Genomic DNA, 27,799 nt, shown 5'->3' with positions numbered 1-27,799 from the left:
TTGCATTATAATTATGTCATAATCCTATCATAATAATATCACTGCGAAGAATATTGATTGCAGTGTCACACCAGAAAGCCTGGGAAATAATTCTCTGGAGTAACTCAGAGCCCAGCCCATCCAGTGTCCCGTTTCCAGCCATTGGCGATATTTGCTACTATCTGCAGCTGCAGATCCGCTACATGCCACTGGAGGCAGTCTCATTGTACCCTCCCCTCCATAAAATCATCAAGCTCAGTTTTGAAACCAGTTAGGTTTTTTGCCCCCACTGGGAGTTGTAGGAGCTAAGACAGTTTTTAAACAGGTGGAACTAAAAACCCTCCAAATCCACAGGTGAACGCAGCCCAATGTTTAGAAAATTCACAGATCCGGATCTAAATTTGAAAGCTGTTTCCAATCTGCATCACAGGCCAAACCCAACCCCTCGGTAGGTCCAAGGGCCTCTGAGCGGAGGAAGAATCAAACTCTGGATTCGACCACCCAATGCTAACGGATAATACAGTAAAGCAGTTTCACAGGACACTTCCCCATGGCAGGAATTCTGCCCCTGTTCTTCACTCGTCCTCACTTATCCTGGTTTCACTCTAACAACACAAGGAATTCAGGGCCAGGTTTTCAACAACACGTGCCATGGAAAGCGGGTAAGTGCCCATAAAAACATGATTGGCTAGCAACCGCTGAGCAGAATGACCGCATTTGTGTGTGCACTCATCCATGCAATTCATTATTGATCCATGCAATTGCAGGAATGCACATGTGCCTAGCTTTCTGGAAATCAGGCCCTGATCCCTTACAGCAACGAGCACCATCCCTCTAAGGGCAGGCAAATATGCAGGAGATATTGCAAATTCTATGGGATGCTGAAGCCCCGGTTGCATTTGAGCAAGAAGGGGAGGAGTGTCTATTTCCACATTCAGCATTCGAGAAAACAACCCGGACAGTAATGCTGCATGACATCTGGGGTGCGGGCCCCACCATTCACCTGCCTGGGGTTCTGTTCGATCTTAAGTTTTACAGAATGGTGGAAGGAAACAGCACAAGATATGTGCCCTTGTTGCCAAGAAGGCCAATGGCATTTTGGGATGTATTGCCACCAGATCGAGGGACGTGATCATTCCCCTCTATTCGACATTGGTGAGGCCTCATCTGGAGTACTGTGTCCAGTTTTGGGCCCCACACTACAAGGATGTGGAAAAATTGGAAAGCGTCCAGCGGAGGGCAACAAAAATGATTAGGGGGCTGGAACACATGACTTATGAGGAGAGGCTGAGGGAACTGGGATTGTTTAGTCTGCCGAAGAGAAGAATGAGGGGGGATTTGATAGCTGCTTTCAACCACCTGAAAGGGGGTTCCAAAGAGGATGGAGCTCGGCTGTTCTCAGTGGTAGCAGATGACAGAACAAGGAGTAATGGTCTCAAGTTGCAGTGGGGGAGGTTTAGGTTGGATATTAGGAAAAACTTTTTCACTAGGAGGGTGGGGAAGCACTGGAATGCATTACCTAGGGAGATGGTGGAATCTCCTTCCTTTGAAGTTTTTAAGGTCAGGCTTGACAAAGCCCTGGCTGGGGTGATTTAGTTGGGGACTGGTCCTGCTTTGAGCAGGGGGTTGGACTAGATGACCTCCTGAGGTCCCTTCCAACCCGGATACTCTGTGACTCTATGTGCTGGGTTTGTCTGAGGACAGTCATCTCTCTATAGCTGGTGCTAGAGAACCTAACCCCCTAATGGATTCGTAACCTCTGTGGATCAGGCGGCGGGGGACACACGCTGAACAGCAGAGCACATCTGAGAGGCATAGGCCTGCCGACGAGGGGAGGGCAAAAGGGGCAATCACCGGGGTGGGCCAAAGGGCTCCTAGGCGGGCGCAGGGTGTTACGAGCAGTGGCAAAGGCAGCCGAGCAGGTATGTGGAAGCCCTGGCTGTCATAGGTGCCGAGTTTCTAATCTGCTGGGGGGGGGGTACCGGCTCCCCCCGGCTCCGCCCAGTTCCCCGCACACGCACCACCCCCGCCCTGCTTCTTTCTTCCCCTTGCCTCTTCCTGCCCCCACCTGGCCCCATTCTGCCTCCTCCCCTGAGCACGCTGTGGCCTCGCTCCGCCCCCCAAGTGCCTCCAGATGCCGTGAAACAGCTGATCCGCGGCAGGCCGTATGCACTGGGAGGGAGTGGGAAGCGCTGATTGGCTGGGGGGAGGGAGAGGTTCTGTTGGGGGGCTGCCAGTGGGTGCTCAGCACCCACCATTTTTTCCCCTGTGGGTGCACCAGTCCCGGAGCACCCACGGAGTCGGCACCTGTCCTGGCTCTGCCGGAAGACCGTGCTGGGCACCAGAAGTGCAGGCGCACCAGCCGCCCCACGGGGCCCAGCTCCTGGCGTGGGTGCACCAGCCGACCCACGGGGCCCAGCTCCTGGCGTGGGTGCACCAGGCCAGCCGCCGCACGGGGCCCAGCTCCTGGCGTGGACACCAGGCCAGCCGCCCCACAGGGCCCAGCTCCTGGCGTGGGTGCACCAGCCGCCGCACGGGGCCCAGCTCCTGGCGTGGGTGCACCAGGCCAGCCGCCGCACGGGGCCCAGCTCCTGGCGTGGACACCAGGCCAGCCGCCCCATGGGGCCCAGCTCCTGGCGTGGGTGCACCAGGCCAGCCGCCGCACGGGGCCCAGCTCCTGGCATGGGTGCACCAGCCGCCCCACGGGGCCCAGCTCCTGGCATGGGTGCACCAGGCCAGCCGCCGCACGGGGCCCAGCTCCTGGCGTGGGTGCACCAGGCCAGCCGCCGCGCGGGGCCCAGCTCCTGGCGTGGGTGCACCAGCCGCCCCACGGGGCCCAGCTCCTGGCGTGGGTGCACCAGGCCAGCCGCCGCACGGGGCCCAGCTCCTGGCGTGGGTGCACCAGGCCAGCCGCCGCGCGGGGCCCAGCTCCTGGCGTGGGTGCACCAGCCGCCCCACGGGGCCCAGCTCCTGGCGTGGGTGCACCAGGCCAGCCGCCGCACGGGGCCCAGCTCCTGGCGTGGGCGCACCAGGCCAGCCGCCCCCTGGGGCCCAGCTCCGGCCCATCCTCCACGAATCAAACCCCAGCCATCCCGTTGCAGGGGGCCCATTGACTGTTCTGCCCTGAGGCCCGGAATTGCTGTCAGGGAGCCAGGAGAGGCACCTGGGGGTTTTCAGAGCAGGAACCAGAGCCTGCAAAATTTCCCTTAGCAGCCCCAGGAACAGTGTGAGCCTATTAGCTTACTGGCACCGCAGTGGTGTTGCCTTGGCAGGGGTGATGACAACAGGTGAAGCAATCAATCCAAGGTGAACGGGAGGTCAGGAAATTACAGATTCTTGCCTCATCGAGAGCCCGCCCCCTCCCCTTCCAGCGTGCTGGTTTTTTTGCTAGTGAATCCAAGTGTTTTCAGCAACATCAGAAAATCCGCACCCTCAATCAAGCAGCTCCCTGGGCGGGCATGCACCAATTGGCCAAGAGGGGGATTCTCGGAACTGAAGGGAACCTGCCTCCTTCAGGAAAGCCCGAGGGCTTTCACAATCCATCACAGGCCACCTTGCATAAGGGACCAGAGGAGGCAGCGCATAAAAGGGCTTCCCCTAAGCCCACAGGGCTACATTCCCAGCTCACACTCCAAGGCCTAGGATCGAGGATGGAGAGCTGCTGGGGAGTCCTGATGATGCTCGGGGTGGCCGTAGCAACCACCGCATCACCTCCTCTTCCACAGCAGATGCTGAGCTACGAAGAGGCTGTTTCCCTGGCCATAGACGTCTACAACCAAGAGCCACACATAGACTTTGCCTTCCGACTCTTAGAAGCAGAAGCCCAGCCTGACTGGGTAAGTACCTGGGGACATATGTAGTCAGTGCTGCTGGATATCAGAGACCAAGCCTTGGGACCCTGAGTTGTGACAGTCCCCTAAATGTATAGGCCATCCTAACCCCCTTCTTGGCTTGTAGATAGGGCCGGCTAGTTACAACGCAGAAACTTCTTGCTTCCTGCGAACAACCAGCCGCACTTCAAATGCCGCATCATAGACCAGCCTCTCGTTTTGATTTAATGAGATAGGTGGGAATGGTCCAGCAGGCCCCCTCTTGATTTCACCCCCCTACACCCGAGCACATTAAAACGGTGCACCTGCTGCTCTCGCTGGACTTCAGCAGACGTTGGGGGTGGCTCATAACGCCAAGGATCAGGCCAGTTGTGTCGGCTGTTAAGTGGAGCAGGCACGTACTGTCTGCGTGGCAATAGCCAATGAAAAATCAGAAGGATGCTGAGTCTGGAAGTTTTCCTGGGCGGGGGGGGGGAGGGGAAATAAAGGTCTGGGTAGATCCTGGGGCTCCGAGCAGAGGTAAAATCCCACTCTCAGCTAGCGCGTGGAGTGACCTACTGCTGGGCCACTCCCACTGCCCAGGGATTTGAGGAGCAGGTTTGGATTGTTAAGGCTACAACGGGGGAGTCTCTCTGAGTCCCACGACAGAGGTTAGGGTTACGACAACCCTGTGTGATGGTTACAGGGAGAGATGGGTTAGGTCTTGCGCTCTGATTTACAAACTGGAGCTTTCTTTGCAATCTTGCCTGATTTTTCCAGCCTGGGTCAGGTTCCCTTTTCTATATGTGCACATAGCCCTTTGTTAGTAGTCATATATGCAAAGGCGGAGGGAAACCATAATGTGACTACATTTAGAATCCTAGACCCATCGGGTTACAAGGGACCGCAAGGGTGATCTAGTCCAACCCCTGCCAAAACGCAGGATTTGTTGTGCCTAAACCATGCCAGCCAGGTGGCTAGCTAGCCTCCTTTTGAAAACCACCGGTGCGTCTTTTCTGTGTTTGCACGCTGCCTAGCACAATGGGGTCTTGGTCCCCGAGTGGGGCTCAGAGGTACCATGCCAATTATAATCAGAGGTGGCTTATGTCTCATTGTGTAATTAACGGGCAATGAATAGGCTAGAGAAGTCTTATTCACATATCCTTAAACCATGTGCAACAATATGATTTATTTTCAATGTACAGCTACCGCCCGATTGAATGCTGACAGATACCGCAAAAGCTTGTTTCTCTCACCCACAGAAGTTGGCTCAATAAAAGATATTACCTGCCCCCCCCCGACCTCGTCTCTCTAAGATACCTCGATTGCAATAGCGCCCTTTGCCGTGTATTAGTTACCTGCCAGCAGAGGAATTACCTGCTGCACGCACTGGAGAGGTTAATTTAGCAGAGCGTCTCAATGACGAGAGTGAATGCTCCCTAGCAGATAAATGCACATGGGAGCATTGCTACTGACCAGCGCAGAGTTAATGCCACGTTTTAATTTATTCTCAGGCCGCGACCAATGAAACCCTCCAGCTGCTGGAGTTCACAGTGAAAGAGACCGAGTGCCCTGTGTCTGAGAACCTGCTCCTTGATGAATGTGACTTCAGGAGCAACGGGGTAAGGAGATGCTCTGTGTTTTGAAGTGCTCCGTTTCCTCCTCCTAAGGATTGGGAACAGGACTGGGTTCTTGATGTCCATCCATTCTCGTTATTCCTAAATTCTATCCGGTATCCCAGGGAGCATCTGGGAGAGCCCCATAAACTGCAGCCTTCCGCAGCTTTGTGTTTGAGGCAGAGAGGTCCTGAGCCCTGATGGATTCAGATCAGAATCCAAACTTTTCCTCAGTTAAAGGGGGCTGGGATAAAGTACTAGGTTCAGGCTGGTCATTTTGGCCCAGGTAAACAACCCCCTCCAGAAGCCAGCACACCTGTGACAAACACAACGTTCTAAGGCTGCTGGCTGCACCCTGTCCTAGCTGTGTGGCAGCCTCCCCACGGACCCTCGAGATGGCTGCACCTGTAGGATGAGAAGGAGCAGTTCCAGGAGAGGGAGGATGGGCGTGTGGTGAAGAGCACTGGACACGGACGCAGGAAACCTATGTTTAATTTCTGGCTCTGCCATAGAACACCCTGTGCATCTGGGCAAGTCCCGGCCTCTCTGGGCCCCAGCTCTCCGCCTGTCAAACAGGGAATATCCCTTCTCCCATCCCTTGTCTCTTTGTGGGTGTCTGCCTGTGGCTCTCGCATCATACTACTATGACCTAGCTCTTACACCGCACTTTTCAGCCGGAGATCTCAAAGCTCTTCCTGGTCTTTAATGTAGTTATCCTCAGAGAAGTGTTATCCCCAATTTACAGACACAGGGAGACTCAGTGACATGCCCCAGGGAATTGAACCCTGGAATCCCTAGTCCAAGGGCAGTCCTTAATTGCTAGACCAGCCATCCTCTGTGGCAACCTCTATCTCAGCTGGGCTCTCTAGGCGCTACCATAAGGCAAATAATAATTAACAATAATTCCAGCTGAAGGCACTTAACGAAAAGGCCCTAAAGAGAGCCAGGCCTTCCAATCCTGTTGTCCTCAGGACTCTAGACAGCAGGCAGCGTGACTGCGGGTCCCGGAGGCAGACAGAGTGGGCATGCTTGACAGCTTTAGCAGCTCCTCTTTAACGAGTCTGTCTCCCGAGCAAGAAACCGGGGGCATTTCAGAGAGATTTCACTGCAGCTCAAGAACTGAAATTCTGGAGTGTTCCCCGCTCCAGTCCCTCTCCCTTTGATATGTACCCATGGCCCCTGTGAGCGTCCCTGGAGATGTGGCTTCATATCGAGGGAAGAATGCATCCCCTCCTTGAGCTGCACGTGACACATTATCTGTGGCGATTCACTTGACTGCTGATCCTGGTCCCAGCAGGCAGCTAGGACAGGGTGTAGCGGGCAGGCCGTAACCCCCCCGCATGACCACTCTAAGACAACTTGCAGGCCCTTCCTTAGACGAGATGTCTCCCAAGAGTCCTGGGAACAAGATCTGTCTCCTCTGGGACATGTTAACAACAGAGGGACATCAAACACCAGAACACCTGGAACGGACCAGACACTTTGCTAAACGTCCCCTGCTCAGTCCCATGGGGGTTTGGTTCCACTGCCCACCTCTCCGCTGGAAATAAACCGATGGGACGTCCGGTGACACTGATTGTCTTCTCCTCTTTCCTCCCTTGCAGGTGGTGAGAGCGTGCTCAGGAACCATCTCCACTGAGCCGGAGGCCCCCTTGGTTCTGCTCACCTGCGACACGGTGGCTCAGGAGGTGAGCTTTCCATTTGGCTGGTGTGGGGCAGACTTGGGCTGGGTCAGAGAGTCCCCACTGTAATGCTATCCCCAGGATGGCTGCCCAAGGGCATGCGCTTGGGGCATAGTCACAAGAGAGGCTCTGGCCTGGTCTGATTGGCCATTGTATTTTGCAGCCCCTCCTTCCACTGCTTCATAAGGAGTCCGACACTCCCCATATTTTGCAGGATTGAGGGGTGGGCAGAGGGTTTGGAAAGTCAATGCTAGTGACAGTACCTGGCTCTTCTATAGCACCTTGCATGTTCAAAGCACTGTCCAGATGTGAACATTGAGGAATATTATGGGATAGAATCACTGATTCCAACACAGGACTTCTCTAAATAGACATAGGGGCCTGCTGCATGGCTTCTCTTCCCCACAGCAGGTCCCTCCCCGCTATAGAGAATCCATGCACTGCAGGTAACACGCACAACACCACATCTCCCACACTTGGGGGGAACTGGGTTAGAACCACCATTACCACCACCAGGTCCCTTAGCTCCAAACACACAGGCCTTGGCCTCTTGAGCCAGAGGAGACCTCCCTTAGATAGTGGCAATACTAGGTCTCCTCTCCTTCTTATAGGCAAAGCCACTAGGGGACACCATCTCACAAACACACACGGAGCTGGAATATTACACCACACAAGTGGGCCAACACAGCCAGATCCTGCACAGCAATAAGAGGGGATATAGGGCCCAGATGAGAGGTTTATGCATCAGCTACTGGTGAAGGATTAGTCAAGCAAGTGAAGCGATGCTCTTAGTACCAGACTTCCCAGGTTCAGTTCCTGCTCTCAGCTCAAGCAGGACAATTCTGCTACATTCTTAAAAAAGGGGAGTCCGAACACCGTATCTAAATGGAGATTTCCCCCACATTGCAAGATGAAACATGCAAGAGTGGGGCAGGTGTAGGGGAAGGCAAACCCTGCCCTTGCAGAGCAGATGCCAGTCTCCCAGGAAATGCTCACTGGCTTTTCTCTCTTTCTAGCGTACTCGTGTCAGGAGGTCCATATTCAGAAAACTCAGGAGGAAAATCAAAAAGGGTCTTAAGAAAGGGATCCAGCACCTCCTGGCTGGTGGAAGACAAGGCCTACTCCAAGGAGGAAGACCAGGAATGATATAGAGAGCCATGGGCTGCCACTCCACTGAACCTGACAGCAGCTCTCCGTAGACCCACATTGGACGAACAAGAAGCCTGAAGAATCACATCTGACCATCTTTGGGCAAACTCCTGCCAGTGATAGCTGGGTTGTTAATTCCATGTGGTTCATTATGCGCGTTACAATAAAGTATGGTGGCGTTTTAATTTGTAAAGTATTTGCCGTTGTCTCTTTACATCCCAGCACCGAGCTGTGCTTTCCCATCTGTGCTGGGGAGGGACAGATGACACACTCAGGTGGGGATTTGAACCTAAGGAAGGCACCTGTCCTTATTAGCAAATGAAAAACACTAGGCAGTATCGGTCTCCATTCCTCACCGAGGTTGCTAGGAAAGGAGCTCTCCAGCTGAGCTCAGAGCAATGGAGTTGCTGATTAGACTGGTGCACACGCTGCAGCAAAGCAAAGGAGGCCCATCCTCTTTGAAAGGGAAAAGACAAGGTGCATTGGTGAGCGCACACGAGCATAACCAAAGGGGTGCTGGTGAGGGCGCAAGCCACCAGTCTGACATGACAGCTCACAGTTGATCACACATACAATGTAACCGATATCTTTATTACAGCTCACAGCTGCCCCCAACACAAACACAGCCAATGTTTTTTGCTGTACAATAAATCAGACAAGACACAGATGGGGGCAAATTTTCAAGAGTGCCTAAGTCACTTAGGAGCCCAAGTCTCACTGACTGACACCAAAATGGGACTTAGACGCTTTTGAAAATTTTGCCCTGGATCTTCAATATTGGCAGTGCTTACATTCTCTGGGGGAAAACGACCGATTATATGCTATGATCAAGGAATGCAATGGAATAAGTCTATGTAGGGCTGGGGAGGAACGAGGCTATACTGCATTGGTGCTTATTTCTATAGAGGATCGTGCAATTGTGCAGAAGCAGGCTTAAAAATAGTGTTAAACTGAGTGTTTTGCTGAAAAAGGGAAAAGGTTACAAGGGGAGGGCAGTTCCAAAGTAGAGCACTAGGGGGCACTGTTTACTGTAGCTCCGCACTGACCAGCAGCCCCACCTGGAGCAGGTGCGGGGCCAGAGAAGCTGACCTGGGAATGTATGTAGACAGTAGTATATGCAGAGTATCAGCAAGGGCGTCGGAGAGAGGACGGGGGAGATTGAACCTTTCAACATGACTGGAAGCCTTTTCCCCTTCACGGATTAAGCTGTTGGACAGTCCAAAGGAGACTCGGGGCAAAGCAAAGCTGGAAAGGGCTCTGTCTGAGAAGGTGGCCCTGCCATGGGGAGTTACTGGGGCACCAGGAGAAACCACAGCAGGTGGTAGTTTCTGTCTTATTGGAATGAAGTTCTGCTCAGCTCCTCACACAAGTATTTCTGGCTCTGTCTATTCCTCTCAGCCTTCCCTTCAGAACAGCTTCATGCAGCACACCTCTGGCCCTGCAAGCTTCTGCTTTGCTTTTCCCCTCTGCTTATCGTAGAGGAGTGGTACCTAGGGAAATGCTTGACTCCCTATTGCCAGCCCCAAGCATTCCAAAACCATAGGTCAAGGATCCTGACAATCGTGAAATGGACTTAGCAAATCACAAGGCTTTAAAGCTACTATCCTTGGAGTCCTTTTATTCACCTTTTGTTTTCTGAGCCTCAGGGCACCACGATTTCAAGCTTTTTTCTCCCACCCACAAGGGCTAGAAGCCTGCTTTTATAGATTTAAAATGAAAAAAAGTGGGGGAGGTTTACATTGGATATTAGGAAAAACTTTTTCACTAAGAGGGTGGTGAAACACTGGAATGCGTTACCTAGGGAGGTGGTAGAATCTCCTTCCTTAGAGGTTTTTAAGGTCAGGCTTGACAAAGCCCTGGCTGGGATGATTTAACTGGGAATTGGTCCTGCTACGAGCAGGGGGTTGGACTAGATGACCTTCTGGGGTCCCTTCCAACCCTGATATTCTATGATTCTATGAAAAGCCCAGATTCTCGTGTCATCACGTGACTCCAGGAGCTGGGTCTGTAAGAAAAGCACCAGCTGTTGTGACACTTGCAATAAGACCACGAGAGTTGGCCAGTAACTGTGGGAGTAACCATCCCCAGGCTCCCTACCTTGGGACTGGGCCGAGCCTTTGGTATGATGGTGCACCTCACATGAAGCTCCATCTCTTCCCAGCATTCTCATGTGTCACCCCTTTAGTCATGGGCTCAGAATCCAACTAAGGCCAAGATTTTCAAAACTGTCTAGCAATTTTGGGGTGTTCTGTTTCACACACCTTAAAACAGGCCTGGCTTTCAGAAGGCAGGTGCTCAGCACCTGCAGAAAATCAGGCCCCATTAAAGCATCTCAGATTTGGCACCTGAAAATGAAGGCACCAAAATGCCTAAATCTTTGGCAACTCAAGCAAAGGAGGCCCCGTGAGAACGGCTGTCTCTGGAAGGGAACCTGGCAGGGAGCCGGAGGGGATGGATATAACATGTCTCAGGTCTGCAAGCGAGGGGCAACTCTGCCACACACTTCAGTCCTTGTTGCGGCTTAGTAGAGAATATCAAAACAAAAAGGCTTCCCCCATTTTGCAAAGGCTTTTTGAGGCCTGCCTCTCAGTCATCCCAAAGCAAAGCAAAAAAACCAGTGAAAGAGACGAGCCAGGAATAACGTGGACCCAAAAGCTCTCAAATTATCTGTCGGATGAGATGGTGGCGTGGCAGGAAAGCAAACAGGCCTTTTGAAGACAATGGCAGCACCCTAATTCGACATCAGGCAGACTGTGCGTTAGCCTTCTTCTGGTGCTGTCAGGGCCGCGGTAGAGAAAGACGACGGAAAGTACTCGACAGTCACTTTGGGGACGGACTGGGCCTTGGGTTTTGGTTTCTTGCTGTTTTTTTTCGCCCGCTGGAATTCAAAGGAATCAGAAGGATCAATATTTCCCCCCCAGGGTCCGGTTTCTATTTCATAGTTTTCAACCAAACCATCCATCTACCCAGTTAGCTCATGATTGCCTCCTGCTGGAATAAATGGGAAATAATTTCCCAGGCCCGTGCCCAATCCTGAGTGGTTCCTGGACTGAAACCAATTCTATCCTTGGCCTCACCTCTGGGGCTGCAGCCACCTCTCTGAAGACTAGACAGGGTCATTCATCTTAACCCTGATTCTACCTCCTCCAGCCATGGTCAGAGTGAAGGACGGAGGAACCTATGGTGACTCATTCCTGCATTTCCCTCCCCTCTCGCACCAGAGAAAGGAAAACCCAGTCCCACAGGGACATGCGCTGCCGTCAGAGTTAATGAGCAAACTCCACTGAAGCCCACAGGAGCTGCAGATTGAGGGCATAATATGGGTCTCTGTCTTGGGAGCGACTAATATCCAGACATCTGGTGGGCCCACGATGCAGCTACACATCTCTACATAGGTCTAAAGCCTTCAGAGTGGGCCCAGCAGCACCATGTGTAACCATGGGGACTGCTATAGCTTCCTCCTTCTGGTGGCCCCATATGTTTAAAGAAAAGTTTCCATGTAGGTTTGTCCGAGGATGAGATGACCAATAGCCAGCCAAAGAAAACACGGAATGATTGCCTCATTGACCCATGTTGGTTCTGTATCAATCTCCTCTAGGGACAGTCAAGGGACAACACAAACCACTGTAACTTCATTACCATGGGGGCAGAGTGTACCTGGCTCCGTGACCCCAATGGAGCGCGCCTATCTAGACAGGTAACAGCTCACCTGCTCCTGGGTGCACTTCACAGATGTCAAAGGTGCCTCTTGTACGAAGTCAAGAGCTGACATGTTGGCGGAACAATCCCTTTTCATCTGGGGAGAGAGCGAGGGAGAAGTACTTCAGTGAGGGTATCTGAGGAGCCCTGTTTCAAAGCTTCATGGAGTGTAGTTTTGCAATCATTTTCAACTCAGAGGAAGCCTCCAGTGACAGTAATAATCATGGTGAATATATATTAAGTAACACTGTAATACAGAACACCCGAACTGAGGGCAGGGCCCCATCGTTCCAAGAGCTGAAGACATATCGCAAAGGACAGTTCCTGCCCCAAAGAGCAGGACTCGCAATCTAAGTAAAGAATTATGTCTGAACTAGAAACGTTGGCTGTTAAACAGTGAGCTCATCTCTAGAGTTGTGCAAATAACTGATTTGTCAGTTCAGTGGCTGAATCAAAGTTTTTTCCTGAGTTGTCCCATAGCAAATTTAAAAAAAAAATTTTTTTGGTGAAATAAAAGGATCAGAAAAATTGCACATCAGGTCAAATGAAGCATTTTGTTTGAGTTTTTAACCTGGTTTAATAAAAGTGAAGTAAAATTCAAACCAAAAGGTGGTTTAGGCTCATCAATACAAAACGTTTTGACTTTTTTGGAATTGTTTTTTTCCCCGACTGACTCCACTTGCTGAATTCAACACAAATTCACAAAGTGTTTCACTCGACCCAAATATGTGTGAATAAAGTTACTTTAGAAAAAAGTTCTCCAACTCTGCTGTTGTCAACCTCCGCTCTAGCAGCGTTATCTTACCACCCCACTATTCTACTGAAACAGCTCCAAGCTACACTTCCCACTATTTCGCTATATTCACCGTGATCAGTAGCGACCATGTCTACCTCAGCTGAAGCAGCCATTTCACAGAGAGAACACTTTGGAATTCAGCCCCTGTTTGGAGGCTGGTTTTCCAGGGTTGCTGTGCGGTTGGTTTTATTAAGGAGCGTAACTTATCTGACCACAAATGGGGCAATGCTGTTTTTTTGTTTATTAAATTGGGAACTATGTTTTTTGGAGTCCTGTTCTACCTAGGGTGACCAGATGTCCCAATTTTATAGGGACAGTCCTGATATTTGGAGCTTTTTCTTATATAGTCACCAATTAGCCCCCACCCCGTCCCGATTTTTCACACTTGCTGTCTGGTCACCCTAGTTCTACCTCGTACTGCTGGAGATGGAGCCTTCTTGCCTGAATTGTTAATTGCTTTGCAACAACATTTAAGAGGATTCAAATCATTTTACTCCCTGCAGTATCTGCAGTGATTAGGAATGCCTTGTAGCTTGGGGCAAAAGATCTTTTGCAAAGCAACGTCTTCTTGAAGCCACTAGAGAGGCTTGCAACATTTGGCTTAAACACATCACTAGTTGTAAGTTCTGTGGCAGGTGTAATTCTCTGGCAATGCCACACAGCCCCCGGCGGCTGTTGTTCTGAGGCAGGTGTGAGTACAGCAGGGGGAGTCTATTTTCTGTCACCATCCAAAGTCCTTGGTCAAAGTATAATCAAGGTCCAGACTCCAGAGAAGAAAGCTACACTAATGATTTTGGAGTCTGTTCAAAATCATCTGGTGGTTGGGATTTGGCCTGCGGTTTTCCTGTTGACTACCCCTGGAGTACAGGACCCTAAACAGTCCACAGCTCAAAGCTAAAGGGCAGGTGGCTTTGACAGTGAATGCACTCCCGGCTCAGCACCAGTGCCCGCCGAGGATACAAACTACACATGCACAAAAGAAAGGTTCTGCAGCACTAGTGGATTCAACCATGTTCCCTAGAGGTGACCACCAAAAAAAACCCTACCCCTGGAACAGGCAACCTTGCAGACACAGGCCAATGGCTGAAGATGGCTGGACACCGATTTCCTCCTTCCTTCATTGGCGCTATGTGCAGAGGGTCAGGAGAACTGACTTCTTTTCTGCCACGGCTCGGCTGGGTGACCATGGGCCAGTCGCTACCCCTCTCTGTGTCCATTTGCCCTGCTATCCTTTCTTTGTCTTAGCGCCTTACATTGCAAGCTCTTGGGGGCAAGGACTGACTTTATGTACAGCACCTAGCACACTGGGGCCCGGATCTCGGTTGGGGCCTCTAGACAGCACCATAGTACAAATAAACTCACCAGTCCTACATTCACTTGCTTACTAAAATAATGGCAGGGCTAGAAAGCCTGGGAAGGAGACCCTCTTGTGCATGCAAATAAGAACACAGGCCTGGGAGGGCAAATCACAGAAGATTAGGGTTGGAAGAGACCTCAAGAGGTCATCTAGTCCAACCCCTGCTCAAAGCAGGACCAACCCCAACTAAATCATCCCAGCCACGGCTTTGTCAAGCCTGACCTTAAAACCTCAAAGGAAGGAGATTCCACCACCTCCCTAGGTAACCCATTCCAGTGCTTCACCACCCTCCTAGTGATGTGTTCCCATGCCACAGCAATCTGCTTGGGTCAAAGCCCAGGGCCACCATCGTGCAGCAGTACCAACCCCACACACTTCCTCTCTGAGGCTGTTTTACCGAGACATGAAGATAGCATATGGCCAAGCAAAACATTTACAGGGATGTTTTACATATAACAACTACAGCCACTGGCATGCAAACACCTCCCCGGCCTCCTAAAATGGGGAGGAGCAACAGGATGGGGCATGATGGACATGGCGGGGCATGAACATCTTGCTGTGACTGGAACCACGTGAAGTGGGGGCAGGTCTGGTTTGCAGGGGGCTGCGCCCAGAGTTTCCCTCTGAATTTCTGATTTGATCAAATGCTGCTGAACCTGCCAAAGTTTCCATCCAACAAAACCCATTGGTTGTCCCATATTCCCCCGTCACATGACCCAGGCATGCTGGAGACAACTAGGAACAGAACTGTGCCCAGTGAAACCCAAAACCCGATGATCTGCCCCCGATTTCATTTATAGTTCAGCAAAACTCTAGTCATGCTGTAATGCCAGGTCAGCTGGAGTGGCAGAGACTCCATGGCTGAGGCTGCACTTAAGCCTCCCTTCACCTTCAGAGCTTTCTGAGTTATAGCAACAACCACAATGACAATGTGTGTGTAAAATGTCTAGCTCAGATGAGCAAGAGCTCCCAAACTAGAACAGGGAAAACTGAAACAAACTGAATCGTACAGAGGGGCCATCAGGAACTTTTGTTCTCCCAGCCCCTTGACAAAAAAACAAGGGCACATTCAATGACATTTAAAAGGCAGCACAAGGATTTTTTACCCTCACACAACAGCCTGTGGAACTCACTGCCACAAGACATCCCTGAGGCCAAGAGCTTTGCAGGATTCAAAAAAGGGATTATACATTTATACGGGTAATAAGGATTTCCAGAGTTATAGTATTAAAAGCAGACAAGAGTTTTGGAAGGGATATGAACCCTCATGCGTCAGGGCTCAAGCCAGTCTCTGCTGGGGGTCAGGAGGAAGCTTCCACTGAGGGGCTTTGTGCACCTTTCTCTGAATCAGCTGGCACCTGCCACTGTTGGAGACAGGACTAGACAGACTCGGGGTCTGATCCAGGCTGGCAGCTGCTATGTCCCAATGCTCCCAGTGAGAAAGGGGATGGTTTCAACAGACATGCCAAACCCGTGAAAAAAATGCAAAAATTGGGCTTGTTTTTGGCTTAATTGGCTTGTGAGTTGCTTGTTGACTAATTTTTGGCTTGTAGCTTGTTGCTTCTTTTTTATATCAACTCCCGGGAAGCAGGGGCTAGGGGCAAGCAGGGACATGCGGGAGAGAGTCGGGGTGCACAACAGGCCCACCACAGTCCCAGACTGCACACCGGGGGTGGGGGGGATCTAGACACACAGATGTTGGGGTTCTCAGGGATTGGCTTGTTTTGGCCTTGTTTTGAAATGGGACTAGCTTGATTTTTGGCTGTGTGTGAAAGTTGGGGTGCTTATTTACTGCATGAAAGTTGGTCTGTGTTTCACACCTACCCCATTTGGCCGATATCTGCAGTCCTCAAGGCGGTAGCTAGCCACGCTTTTCCAGCAGTTCGTCTCTTTGATGGTGAAGTTGATGCTGAAGTGCGTGCCCCAGTCAAATTGCTACAGGTACAAGGACAAATCTTTTAATGGCGTCACCAAGCAATGCCTAGTGCACAAGTCACGGCTCCCAGGCATCCGCTACCTGCCTGCTTGTGTCAGGAAAGCCACTTGCTTTTCGAAGAGCATAGCAACCCCACAGCGGGCTTTAAGGAGACCAACAGCTACTCCTGTGTGCAGTCAGGCGTCCATGAAGGGCTGATCTCTGGGTGCGTTTCTAATGGTGCACGCTCGTGCTCTCTTAACACGGTGGTCTTAGGCCAATGTGGTAGCATAGGGACCTGCACCACAGACTCCCCTTGGTCACCAGCCATCCCTGCTTTCCCATCTGGAGCCCTGCCTGACTCCAGGCACGGTGGCTCAAGACGGATGGAGTTCCCTCACTGCCAGGGGCATGCACAATGTGGGGCAAGAAAGGACACAGGCCCCACCCCCCCCAATAATTATCAGGGGCACAGATCTCCTCCAGCCATGGCCCGGGGGAGAGGGAGAGCGAGCTCCTTCGACCCCAGGTCTCGGCGGGGGAACAGAACGTGCCAACCCAAGAGGAGTCTCTCACACTCCCACGCAGGCCCCTGCTCACTGCCCTTCCTCCCGCGGCACCTCCTGGCGTCCTGTGGCATGTGCTGGGGCATGGGTCAGGCCAGGCCACCACCGAGCAACACACACTGGTGGATGAGGCTAGGGAGCAGCAGCAAGGCATCCACCGAAGGTGAAATTCACCCTTGAGCGAGTACCCGCACCGGCATCTGGGCCACTTGCCTCCTGCCCAAACCCTATTTGGAGGATTTAAATCAGGGGTGGGCAAACCCAAGCGCCACATCTGGGTATGGAAATTGTATGGCAGGCCGTGAATGCTCATGAAATTAGGATTGGGATGTGGGAGGGGGTGAGGGCTCTGGCTGTGGGTGCAGGCTCTGGGATGGGGCCAGAAACGAGGAGTTCAGGGTGCAGGAGGGGGCTCCGGACTGGGAAAGGGAGTTACGATGTGGGGGGTGGGAGTGGGGGTGAGGGTTCTGGCTGGGGGCGCGGGCTCTGGGGCATAGGAGGGTGCTCCGGGCTGGGACCAAGGGGTTCAGGAGGGGGATATGGGCTGGGGCAGGGGTGCAGCGGGGGGGTCAGGGCTCCAGCTGTGGGTGCAGGCTCTGGGGTGCAGGAGAGTGCTCCAGGCTGGAACCAAGGTATTCAGAGGGCAGGAGGGGGATAAGGGCTGGGGCAGAGGGTTGGGGCCCAGGAGGGGGTCGGGGTGCAGGCTCCCGGTGGCGCCTACTTCAAGCAGCTCCCAGAAGCCCTGGCACGTCACCCCTCTGGCTCTTACGTGGAGGCATGCCTAGGTGGCTCTGCATGCTGCCCTGTCCGCACACGCTGCCCCCGCAACTCCCATTGGCCGCAGTTCCCAGCCAGTGAAACTGTTGGGGAGGCGCTTCGGGTGGGGGCAGCATGCAGAGTCCCCTGGCTGCCCCTACACATAGGAGCCAGAAAGGGGACATGCTGCTGCTTCCGGGAGCCACGCGGAGCCACGTCATGCACAGAGCAGGGCAAGCCCCCGACCCCCTGTGGGAGCTCAAGGGCCAGATTAAAACATCTGATGGGATGGATGTGGCCCGCAGTTTGCCCACCCCTGATTTAAATGGTACATAGGTCTGTGACCAGGGGTGAACTTCAGCCAGCAGCAGGAGGGGCACTTGCAGGCAGCTGGCACATTGGGGCAGGGGGCTTGTTGTGGGTATGGAGAGATGGGGAAAGAAACAGATGGCACCTGGCTCATTCTGATTCACAGATGGCCCTGCCGAAACTGGGACTGGCCCTAGCTGGGAATGTAAATGCTCCCGTCCTCCAGTGATTGGGGGTTGATTTATTTGGGTTTCCTCCTGTAAAATAACCCTTGGTCAAATAGCAACATTCAAGATCGGTGTAACAGAGATTTCACCATTGAGGGAAGCTGTCCCCCTGCACACCCACATTATAATCTCTCCTCTCATTCCCAGCTCTGCTGTCCCCTCCACCAAGCCGGTTCTGCAGCAGCCCGTGGGTAGGAGTGACCAGCACACAGAGACACTGGCTGAGGCTGACCTGGCCCAAACAGAAACTGCATTTCCAAGCAGCTGTTTACACTGGCAGCATTGGCTGGTAGGCAGAGCAAGGGCCTGGAAGTCAGGACTCCTGGATCCCACCCCAGCCCCTTCACTTGTTCTGTGACTGAGTTCAGGCCAAGCTGTTTCACTTCAGTGCCTGTTAGTTTGTGAAGTAGTGATGGTACATACAGCAGTCAGACATACAGCAAAGTTCTGTGCTGAAGAGCATCTATGTGACAACAACAGCTCCCTCCCGTTTGGAGTCACAGCTGCAGTGATAGAAATACCTCTTCCTTACGCTTTACTCCTAGCCTTGCAGAGCTGACATGGGGGAGTGGGGAGTGAGCTGCAGTCCGCTCCTCCTCAGAGGGGTCTTGGGATGCATAAGGTCCACTCAGCCACATCTGGGCAAGCCTTTCGGAGCCCATGGGGCTTGAGCAGTTGGCACAGAGTAGCCAGATGGGGACTTATAGCATCTAGGTTACAGGTCACACAGAAGAAGGAAAGCAGCCAGCTTGAGTCTCAGAACTCAGGCTGAGGGACAGGGCTGGGAGATGGATTTCTTTATCTTTTGTAAAGAGAGCACTGCAACCAGTACCGGGAAGTGTGTGTTCTGAACTGGAGCAATAAGGAGAGGCAGAGGCAATCTAGAGGCCAGATTATGTTTTATCTCAATTAGTTGGGATCTTGAGCAATCCTCTTGTGCAATCTTTCTTTACAGTTGACGGAATGTGTTGGCTATTTTCCCTCCCGTCCTTTCTCGATTACAGTCCCTTCGCTCTCTGATCATTTCTCTATTCCTGTCACTTCACCTTGTTTGCCTTAATATGCTCTCTGGACGTTTTGGTTTACAGTCATTTTCTTCCTTTTCCTACAGCTCCCTTCCCCACCACTGGCTCCCCACATACTGTGTCCCTTCTTTTCGGATGCCAGTTGCTGCCTTGCTTGCTACTGCCCCCTCCCCCCCGCTCTAGGCAGCCTCCCTCCAGACTCCACCAGCTGTTTCCACTGCTCTGTTTGGCCAGCTCACAACAGTGCTCTGTGTTTCGGGGGGGGGGGGGGGTTGATGCCTGCTCTCCCCTGCTGGTTTTGATCCCCACACCGATGCACCAAAAAAGACATTCCATGAGTCAAGCTCACCCCACTTCAATGGCTCCAGAATCTTTAGAGCTCTCTAGGACCCTCCACCCCAGAGCAGCTGTTTTGGGGTCCCCATTAAAAAAAATCCATTCTGAACACCAGGAGGCTGCTTCTGAGCAGCCAACTTGAGTGGTTCCCATTGCTCGTTCGACCCACCAGCCTCCAGCACACTTGGGGATTTGCAGCCCCCTAGATCTGGAGTCCAGGAGAGAGCGAACGCAGAGCCCTGCAGAACCCTCTGCACAGCCCCTCTTCCCAGCAGAGCCACACTGAACTGGTCCGTCCAGTGCTTTGCAAGCCCCAGGGCTAGAGGAGAAGGGCAGCCTAGTTATCTAGAAGAGGCATTACTAAGGTCTTGTCTCCATGCAAAAGTCACACCAGTTTAAAACGAATTTTGAAACCAATTAGGTAAAAGTGGTGCAAACCCACATGGACACATTTTAATTTCAAGGTGGCTTATTTCCATTCAGATTAAATCCATTTCCAATCTACTTAAAGCTACACTGAAATAAGTGCCCCCCATACTGGCTTAAATTCACACCTTCCGTTAAACCCGGTCAACTCCCATGTAGACAAGCTTTGCCCATGGTGGGGAGGGGCAGAGAATTCAGCAGGAAATCTGGCTTTATATAGGATGTGATTTATAGGCTTCCTATATAGCACTCCTCATTGTACCTTCAGCACCTGCATTCCTGCCTCAGTTCTGTTCCTGGAGTTCTTCCTGCAATTATACATAGCCCTTAAAAACCTCCCTTCTCCCCAACCCCCACACACTATGGGCTAAAGTCAATGGGGAAAAGGAGAATGCAAAGCCAATGCGCTCTTACTGTTTTGTGGAAGCTTTTGAGCTTAAACAGCCTGAACACTGCCTGCGTTCCAGTTTCTTGATTATAGGCCTCGACCGCAGAACGAGCCACATCTCGGGGGGACAGCAGCTGAGCCTCCAAAAGGGGACTGGCAGTAACGGACACCCCGAGAGACGCCAGCAGGGCCACCAGGAATAGAACCACCGCCATGGCTGCTGCTGCTTCACTGACTCCGGCGGGTGGAATACGCCGACACAGCACTTTATTCCCAGAGTTAAAGACTACCAGGCTAATGGGTCAGTGTCACTGAACTCACTGCATCAAACTTGGCAAGACGCGCTCCTTTCAAAAGCAAACCTAAGCCTTAGCAGCACTCTCCAGGCTAAGTTTCAGGATGGTACCACATGTTTAAATGGGACTGATGCTGACTTCGCGGAATCCTAACTCTAAACAGCGATTTCCCAGAATCAGAGCCCAGAAGCACTTAAACAGGGGTATTTATGCAGCTGGAAAAAATTCTGGCCTTGGCTAAAGAAAAACAAAACGCAGCCAAACTCTTCTAGGTTTGTTGATGTGCAGCAAAGTTTGTGGGGCTGCTTTTTTCTCCCCTCCCCCCAAGAGAGAAGGTTCCCAGCTGGCCCAAAGCAGACGGGCCGGGATGCACTGGAAACTCAGACCTCCGGGTGAAGTCATTCCTGTACTGACAGAGAGAATAACCATGCTGTATGCAGATTAATATTCTGCTGGGAGGGTTGAATAGAAGGTAGGAGCTTCGTCTCCGTTGTTCCGAGAGTCTGAACCATAAAGCCGAGCCTAGTGACCGCCAAACTTGCCTTGCAATCATGGGAGAGAAAACTTTTGAAGGGGTTTAGAGAAGCATTTGGCCCTTTTGAAGGCACATCCCCCTGCTGAAGCCACTATGGAACATTCCACCTGGAGCCAAAACCACCTTCACTAGCTAATGAGGAGCTAGTGTGGGCTAGTGGACGGACCATAGGGCTGGGAGCCTGGAGTTCTGCCATTCAGTTGCTGCGGGATCAGGAATAGGTCCTATAACCTCATTGCGCCTATTTTCCTGTCTTAAAAAAATCAAGATCATGCTTACCAGTCTCTGTTGTGGATGGGTTTGTTAGCTAACGATTGCACTGGCCATTGGAGATGCAAGTGCTACAAGAACCTGTTGCAAAGCAAATTGGCTTCAGTCGTCTTTGAATCACGCTCCAGAAGGGCTGAGAGGTGCCAGATATTACTCCGAGTACTCCAGCGTACACAGCCAGGCAGGGTAAAACTCCACAATGCTAGGAGATCAGGCCAGCTGAGGCAGTCACCAACGCTAGTAATTTTTTGACCTTGCACCAAAAAGTTCAAAGACTAAATAGAGCATCCAAAGGGAGGGCCAATGCAGAGCACTGCCCAAACCCCCTTATCAAAGTCACGTCTCCAGCGCACCCAGAATTAGCACACCCAACCAGCCCAATTCTGAGAGACGCCACACAATCTGTGCACTCGAAACAGAGAATCCCAGTAGGGTAGGACTCGAAGGGACCTCAGTAGGTCAAAGAGTCCCGTCCCCTGCACTTAAGGTAGGACTAAGTCCATTCCTGACAGGTGTTTGTCTAACCTTTTCTTTCCAATGACCATCACCTGCCTCTAAATTACAACGATCCACTGAGAAAGTTTGTTCCTTCCCCCCCTGCAGCAAAATCCCCCAAGATCCATTGTGGTAAGATCACTGGTTTCTTATTAAAAAGAAAAGGAGGCCTTGTGGCACCTTAGAGACTAACCAATTTATTAGAGCATGAGCTTTCGTGAGCTACAGCTCACTTCTTCAGATGCATATCGTGGAAACTGCAGCATATGCACGATATGCATCTGAAGAAGTGAGCTGTAGCTCACGAAAGCTCATGCTCTAATAAATTGGTTAGTCTCTAAGGTGCCACAAGTCCTCCTTTTCTTTTTGCGAATACAGACTAACACGGCTATTACTCTGAAACCTGGTTTCTTATTGTTCATCACCTGCTTCCAAAGGAACAGCACCTCCACCTTGTATGGCTCCTGAAGAAGGGAGTCAGCAGTTAACACTAGTGATGAGGTGCATGGGTTATGTAGTAACTTCAGACATTTCAGTCCTTGCCCTACTCCTACTACCAGCTACTTGGCTCGCATACACCCCAACACTCTCCTAAATGCTTCAACTCTGGAATGGCCAGGGACTGAAAGCCTGCAAAGGACAAGGAACTATTTGCACACAGGGGTGCTTTATGGAAGTCACCGAGCTCTAGATTTTCACCTTGGGGGACAAATGGCACGAAGCGTCTACGATGCCTCTTTCTACAGATGGAAACAGAGTGCAACAAGAGAAAAAGTGCGGATAGTCCCGGGAAAGGGAACATATGCATGGCATTTTCAATTCAGGGCTCATTCCAGGCACTGGGCCCACTGACCGACTCTGGACTAAGCTAGTGCAGAGGTTTCCGACCTTTTGTTATTGCGTACCCCTTTCCAGATCTACCAGCTGCCTGCGTACCCTCAGCTTTCTCATCACCGATACTTTGTGTGACACTTAACACTACCTGTCTTTAGCCATCTCTCCACATTTCATGGTTACGTACAGTTATAGTTACAGGGCAACGTTTACCACCAAACCCCTCCCTGAAGTTCTGAGTTCTTTTAGACTGGATAGTTGCTGGGCAACTGAAGCCGCCCTGTATGGTGATTGGAGGTGAGGGCTCTGTACATCAGCATCTCTGTAGCGGTGTTCTCATTGGTACATCTTGAAGTCAATTAGCTACCATAATTTTATATAACAAATTCCCAACATTTTAAAGCTTCAACTGAGTAGTCTATTAGGAAAATGAAATAAATACACACATACATAAAATCCACCATAACACAATTTCTCCCATATACCCCCAGGAATACACATACACTAGCTCAGGGGTTCCCAAACTGGGTAAGCCCACTGATGTACAGGGTGGATTGAGCCCCTCAGACTTTTCAGAAGGAGGGCCTAATGAATCTACTGGTCTATTTTATTATCGTATCCTGCTGGTTTGCGTTAGGAGCCTTCAGAGGGGCAGGAAGTTAACGAAGCCTGGTCTGAAATCTACATCCAGGTACAGCAGCACACTTTTGCATGAGGATGGACTGGATGTTGGAGAACTTCCATACCATGGCTTTGGTGGGGAAGCAGGAGGAAGGAATAAGGTGGGAACATGAATCAGTTAAAGGGAAAGGGATCGGCTGGATTTTAAGCTTGCGATTACACCTTCTTCCACAAGGGTGATAGGATTAATATCACTGGGTAGAGCGGAGCATGGCAGAAGCTTCTACCGGGGAGAGACGCTTTCCCAACGCAGTTTAGTACCATCTGCAATTACAGGGTGGGTTCCCCCTCAGCCCCAGGCTCTGCCATTGCACTTTACTCCTACAGCGTCCACCACTGAGCAAAGACTGGGACACAACTGTGCTAGTAATGGTATTGGTCTGCGTTGTGCTATGTAGGAATATGGACTATGAGGAGAGAAACTCATCTCGTACACCAAGCAGGATCTGGCCCCAGGTCCCCTGCCTAAATAGTTGTTTTGTGTGCCCCCCCTCCCACCTTCCTGACACACAACACAAGATCTTCCAACCCCAGCACATTGTACAAGTCCTGGTCTCCCCTTGGAAGGCAATTTCTCAAACTGCATCCCCGTGTGCTTCCAAATTAAAATATTATGCCAGCTAAACCAGTTTCTAAGTTGGGTCAGGTAGTGTAGATGGGGCCAAGGCAAATGGGAACCACATTTCAGTCTAGGGTTTTAAACACCATTCTAAAGCCATCTGGCCACAACAGCTGCCCCAGCATTGTGAACTGCCTTAGCTGGAGCCATGTTTAAAGACCAACTCTTAAGTGTTTAATCCTAGACAAGGCCACACCTTGTGCTGCACTCAGGTTGAGCCTCCCCCACAATGAGATCAGGTTTAATATATTCTTCACTTCTGGGTGGAAAACCTCCTCCTTTCCATGTGATCGTTAGGGTACAGCATGTTTCATGACTAAGATGATACTCACAATTTAGATACGCAGAATTGTCATATACAACAGTTGGACGTCACAAGAGTTGGACAGACAATACATTTCTACCATTTTTTAATATAAAAAAAAGAATTAAGTTACCATAAAAGTGCCCTTTTCACATACACACAATAGAGAACATGATTAGCCAAGCGGGAGGGGAATTGGATCTTTGTGCACCAAAAAATACAATCAAAGCAATTCACATTTCTATTGCTCCGTCATGCGATGACAATAAATAGAAGCTGCAGAACTGGGGGTGGGATGCGTTTTTGTTGTTTTTTTTTAAAAAGCAAATTTAAAAATTATGAAAAGTTTTGGTTTTTTTTAAAGTCATGATTATAGTACAATGCATTGAAACAAAAGGGATGTACGAAGTGAAAATGGCACCATTCCCACACAATTTATCTCCCACTTGCTTCCTTAATGTTCATTTTCCAGAAACAAATATTTTTAAGTTTTCCCCATCACTCAGAGAATTTCCTCTGGTATTGAAGGACCCAGCTACATGGGCCTGTTGGAGAATCACAGGCTCAGTATTTGCCTACATAAATAGTACCAAACTATGCTTCAGCCATCTTACCAAACTATGTTACAGTCAACACTGCATTAGACTGATCACTATTCATGGCTCTGTTACTGACTGCATGACAGTGGGAAAGTCACTCAGATTGTAAGCTCTTTGGGACAGAGGCCATCTACTATTCGGTGCACAAAAAGGTCAAAGAAGAATGGGGCCACAAGGTAGTATTGTAAGATCAGGGCAGTCATAGTTAGGTAATGTGGTTTATGTACGTTTTGGTCCAATCAGCAGAGAGAAGAACCAAATGATGTCATCATGCGGTCAGGCAGCTGAATATCCCCGATCGACCCGACCCCGTTCAATTGCACGTGCAGACCAGCTAGCTTCAGAGCGCCTTGTGTGCTGACATACGCCTTCAAACTCGTTCTCAGAGCTTGCTGATCAGCAATTCGCAGATGAATGCTTAGACTGAACATTCCTTCCATCTCCCACCACGGAAAGCGGCCATACGTTTCTGCACAGTACCACCACCGCCAGCAATAGTGGGAGCACTAATGTAGACAGGCCACTCACCTTGTTAACACTGGACTGGACAGACCCTGCTCTGAGCAAGTTTCATTGACATTGTAAAGATGTTGGCAGCTAGTCTACACCACTTCTCACCACTGGTGTGATGGCACCAGAGGAAGGTTTTCAGAAAGAGCTTAGTGTAGACGCCGCCTCGACAAAGGGTGGAAGTCCAGGAGGCCCATCACCCATGACTGGGACCATCTCGGAAGGTTTATATTCCCTCCACAGCTGGGTCCTGCAGCGAGAGGCTAAGAAAACCATAGCCACACCATTTGAAGTGTATTTAAGATGGTAATTTCCTCCATTTTGTAAGGCTCACTAACATTCCACCTGTAATACTGGTACGGATCTTTGCCATAAAGTTTGGGAGCATCATGGTGATGTAGACAGCTGTCCTATAGAGGAATGTGCCAATTCTGTGCCTCAATAAACCCTTTAAAGAGAATAAAATGACCCCAAAAGCTGTATTTATGCTGTTGGATACAGTCACAGCAGCTGCCCTAGAAAACCACCTTCATCCGTACACATACCCTCAGGGTGGGGCAACAGGCGGGGGAGATTAGGGATAGGTTTCTATATCAAAGGAGGTTGGCTGATTTGACACTGTACAAAATCCTTGGCAGGAATAATTGCGCTTACCCCCCGTTATCGCACATCAGAGCTAGCATGCATCGTCCATTTGAGCAGCCCAGCCTTGCCGCTAGACAAGAGAAATACGCTGTGTCTTAAATGCAGGTCTGCTAAGTACAGAAGGCATCGCATCCATAGACCCTTCGCTAGCTGGCTTGCTAGGGGGCTCATTCTCAAGATGTGTCGCTAAGGCCTTCGCTTTCAAAGGGAGCCTCAACTTTCAGGTTTCCAACTTGAGGGGGACAGATCCTCAGAGGTGCTGACAAGATGCCACTCCCCCTGATTTCAGTGGGACCAGCAAGTCCTCAGCACTTGCCAAAAATCAGGTCCTGGATGTTTCATGCTTGAAAATATAGGCTTTAACTGGGCAGGTGTGTAACAATGCACTCCCCCCCCACCCCGACACTCACACATATTCTGACAAACTAATGGCAGACGAGGCCTTTAAAGTTTCCCTAACAAAGAGGAACTCATTCAAAACAAACTCAATTCTTCTTTGAATAGTGGGTAAACCTCTGATTAGAGCAGCTCACCTGCCACCTAAAACATGCACAATGACTAAGATCATACTCGCCTTCAAAGAACAAGGTAACCTTGGTTCTCATTTCTCTTTGGTTCAGGAACGCGGAACCACCATTCACAAAGAAGAGTCTCAAGAGAGGGGAACAGACTGACATACCGCAAGGGGAATCCTTAGAGAGCTCCTTTTCCACTATAGCCTTAGGGGATGTGGCCAGCCAGGTGGAAACAAGGCCCAGATCCCCTCTTCTCCCAACTGGTCTGCAGAGCTTTGGAACCAGACAGGAAGGCTAGCTAGTGGCTGCAGATGGGACTTGCCCTACTAGGTCCAGCAGACACTCAGAAGAAAGGATTGGGTAGTGGGCGGGGGGAGATGCTAGGCTAAGACATTGCTGAACCCAGAGCACGGAGACTGCATATTTCCCCACAAAGAGGAGACCACTTTTTGGACCCTGTTTATACCTTGGAAGAGCAGGAGAAATTAAACACTTAATTTCTCCTTTGGGAATGGGTGACTTGCACCACTGGGGAACAAAAGCGCCCCTTCAACACCACACAAGAGATGGGACCTGCAACACCCCTGCCACAGGCATCAGGCAGAATGCTTGGCACGTGTCGGTACTTCACTAATGGTGTCTGAGCCAACATGGCCAACCACGTGCTCTCATGCCTGTTGAAAGCTGAAGCTGGAGAACTAAGCTGACTCAGTTATTTGCAGCAGCCCAAGGCAGCTGGCATGGATAGATAAGAACATAAGATTTGTCAAATCAGATCAGATCAATAGCCAATCAAGCCCAGTATCCCACCTCCTGCAGTGGCCATTAAAATTTAGACATAAAATGCTTTGATCGGGGTCAATCGTCGCCAAAAACAGAGCCCTCGGTCACCCATCTAGTCCCATCATTTCAGCAGTTAATATTCACCCAACCTTCAATAGCTCAAGAAACCCTAATCCGATCATATATACAAAAAGGAAGAGTCAAAAGGACTCGCTTTGTCTTCTGTCCTGCCTCATGGATGTACACCCAGGTCAGCTTGTGTTGGCAAGGATCAAGAATGTCAGAGGAAAGGTGGCATTTACTGTCCTTTCCAAGAGTTGTTACAGCTGGACACAGTTATCACATTAACAGATCTCCCAACTTCTTTGAAGCAAACCCCTTCCAAGCAGCTGCTCTGAGACCTAGAGCAAAATACGCATTAGCTTGGCTGAATTCATAATCTTCATGCCTGTCAGCTGTGATGCTAACCAACCATGACAGGTTATAGATTAATCCAATAGAGAAAAAAGCGAAGAGCCAGATTCTCAAATATTGGTTATCAGATAACAGCGAAAAAGCCACCGCTGTCTTATACAATTGGCCTAGTATGAATACTTCCATATGCTTTTCTGCATTGTAACAGTCCTTCTGTTAATGAACACATCCGACTGTCACAGAGGAAGCAAAAAGCACTTTGTA

General features: G+C 50.7%; 2 protein-coding genes across 2 annotated transcripts; one reads left to right on the top strand and one right to left on the bottom strand.

Annotated features, from left to right (window-relative positions):
- The first annotated feature begins 3,422 nt into the window (after positions 1–3,422).
- LOC140907885 (cathelicidin-2-like) lies at positions 3,423–8,428 on the top strand. The gene is made up of 4 exons (XM_073334881.1): positions 3,423–3,815; positions 5,303–5,410; positions 7,009–7,092; positions 8,103–8,428. Exons 1-4 carry the CDS (start codon positions 3,438–3,440, stop codon positions 8,235–8,237), a joined length of 705 nt encoding a protein of 234 aa, XP_073190982.1. The 5' UTR covers positions 3,423–3,437; the 3' UTR covers positions 8,238–8,428.
- Positions 8,429–8,805: 377 nt separating this feature from the next.
- Positions 8,806–20,447, bottom strand: LOC140907888 (cathelicidin-2-like). Its single transcript, XM_073334884.1, has 4 exons — positions 20,062–20,447; positions 15,912–16,022; positions 11,945–12,031; positions 8,806–11,113 (listed from the first exon to the last, which is right to left on the bottom strand). The coding sequence occupies exons 1-4, from the start codon at positions 20,248–20,250 to the stop codon at positions 10,994–10,996; spliced, it is 507 nt and encodes a 168-aa protein (XP_073190985.1). The 5' UTR covers positions 20,251–20,447; the 3' UTR covers positions 8,806–10,993.
- Between the last annotated feature and the right edge of the window lie 7,352 nt (positions 20,448–27,799).

This window comes from Lepidochelys kempii, chromosome 2 (genome assembly GCF_965140265.1).
Source record: "Lepidochelys kempii isolate rLepKem1 chromosome 2, rLepKem1.hap2, whole genome shotgun sequence".
NCBI lineage: Eukaryota > Metazoa > Chordata > Testudines > Cheloniidae > Lepidochelys > Lepidochelys kempii.
Note: the sequence above shows the minus strand (reverse complement) of the source record. Positions and strands in the feature narration are given on the sequence as shown.

Coding starts and splice junctions, on each gene's coding strand:
- LOC140907885 (XM_073334881.1), top strand. CDS start 3,438: ATGCACCAATTGGCCAAGAGGGGGATTCTCGGAACTGAAGGGAACCTG. Junction 3,816..5,302: donor CAGAAGCCCAGCCTGACTGG/GTAAGTACCTGG, acceptor ATTTATTCTCAG/GCCGCGACCAATGAAACCCT. Junction 7,093..8,102: donor GCGACACGGTGGCTCAGGAG/GTGAGCTTTCCA, acceptor CTCTCTTTCTAG/CGTACTCGTGTCAGGAGGTC.
- LOC140907888 (XM_073334884.1), bottom strand. CDS start 20,250: ATGGCGGTGGTTCTATTCCTGGTGGCCCTGCTGGCGTCTCTCGGGGTG. Junction 16,023..20,061: donor TCAAAAGCTTCCACAAAACA/GTAAGAGCGCAT, acceptor TTGTACCTGTAG/CAATTTGACTGGGGCACGCA. Junction 12,032..15,911: donor GCAGATATCGGCCAAATGGG/GTAGGTGTGAAA, acceptor CTCTCTCCCCAG/ATGAAAAGGGATTGTTCCGC.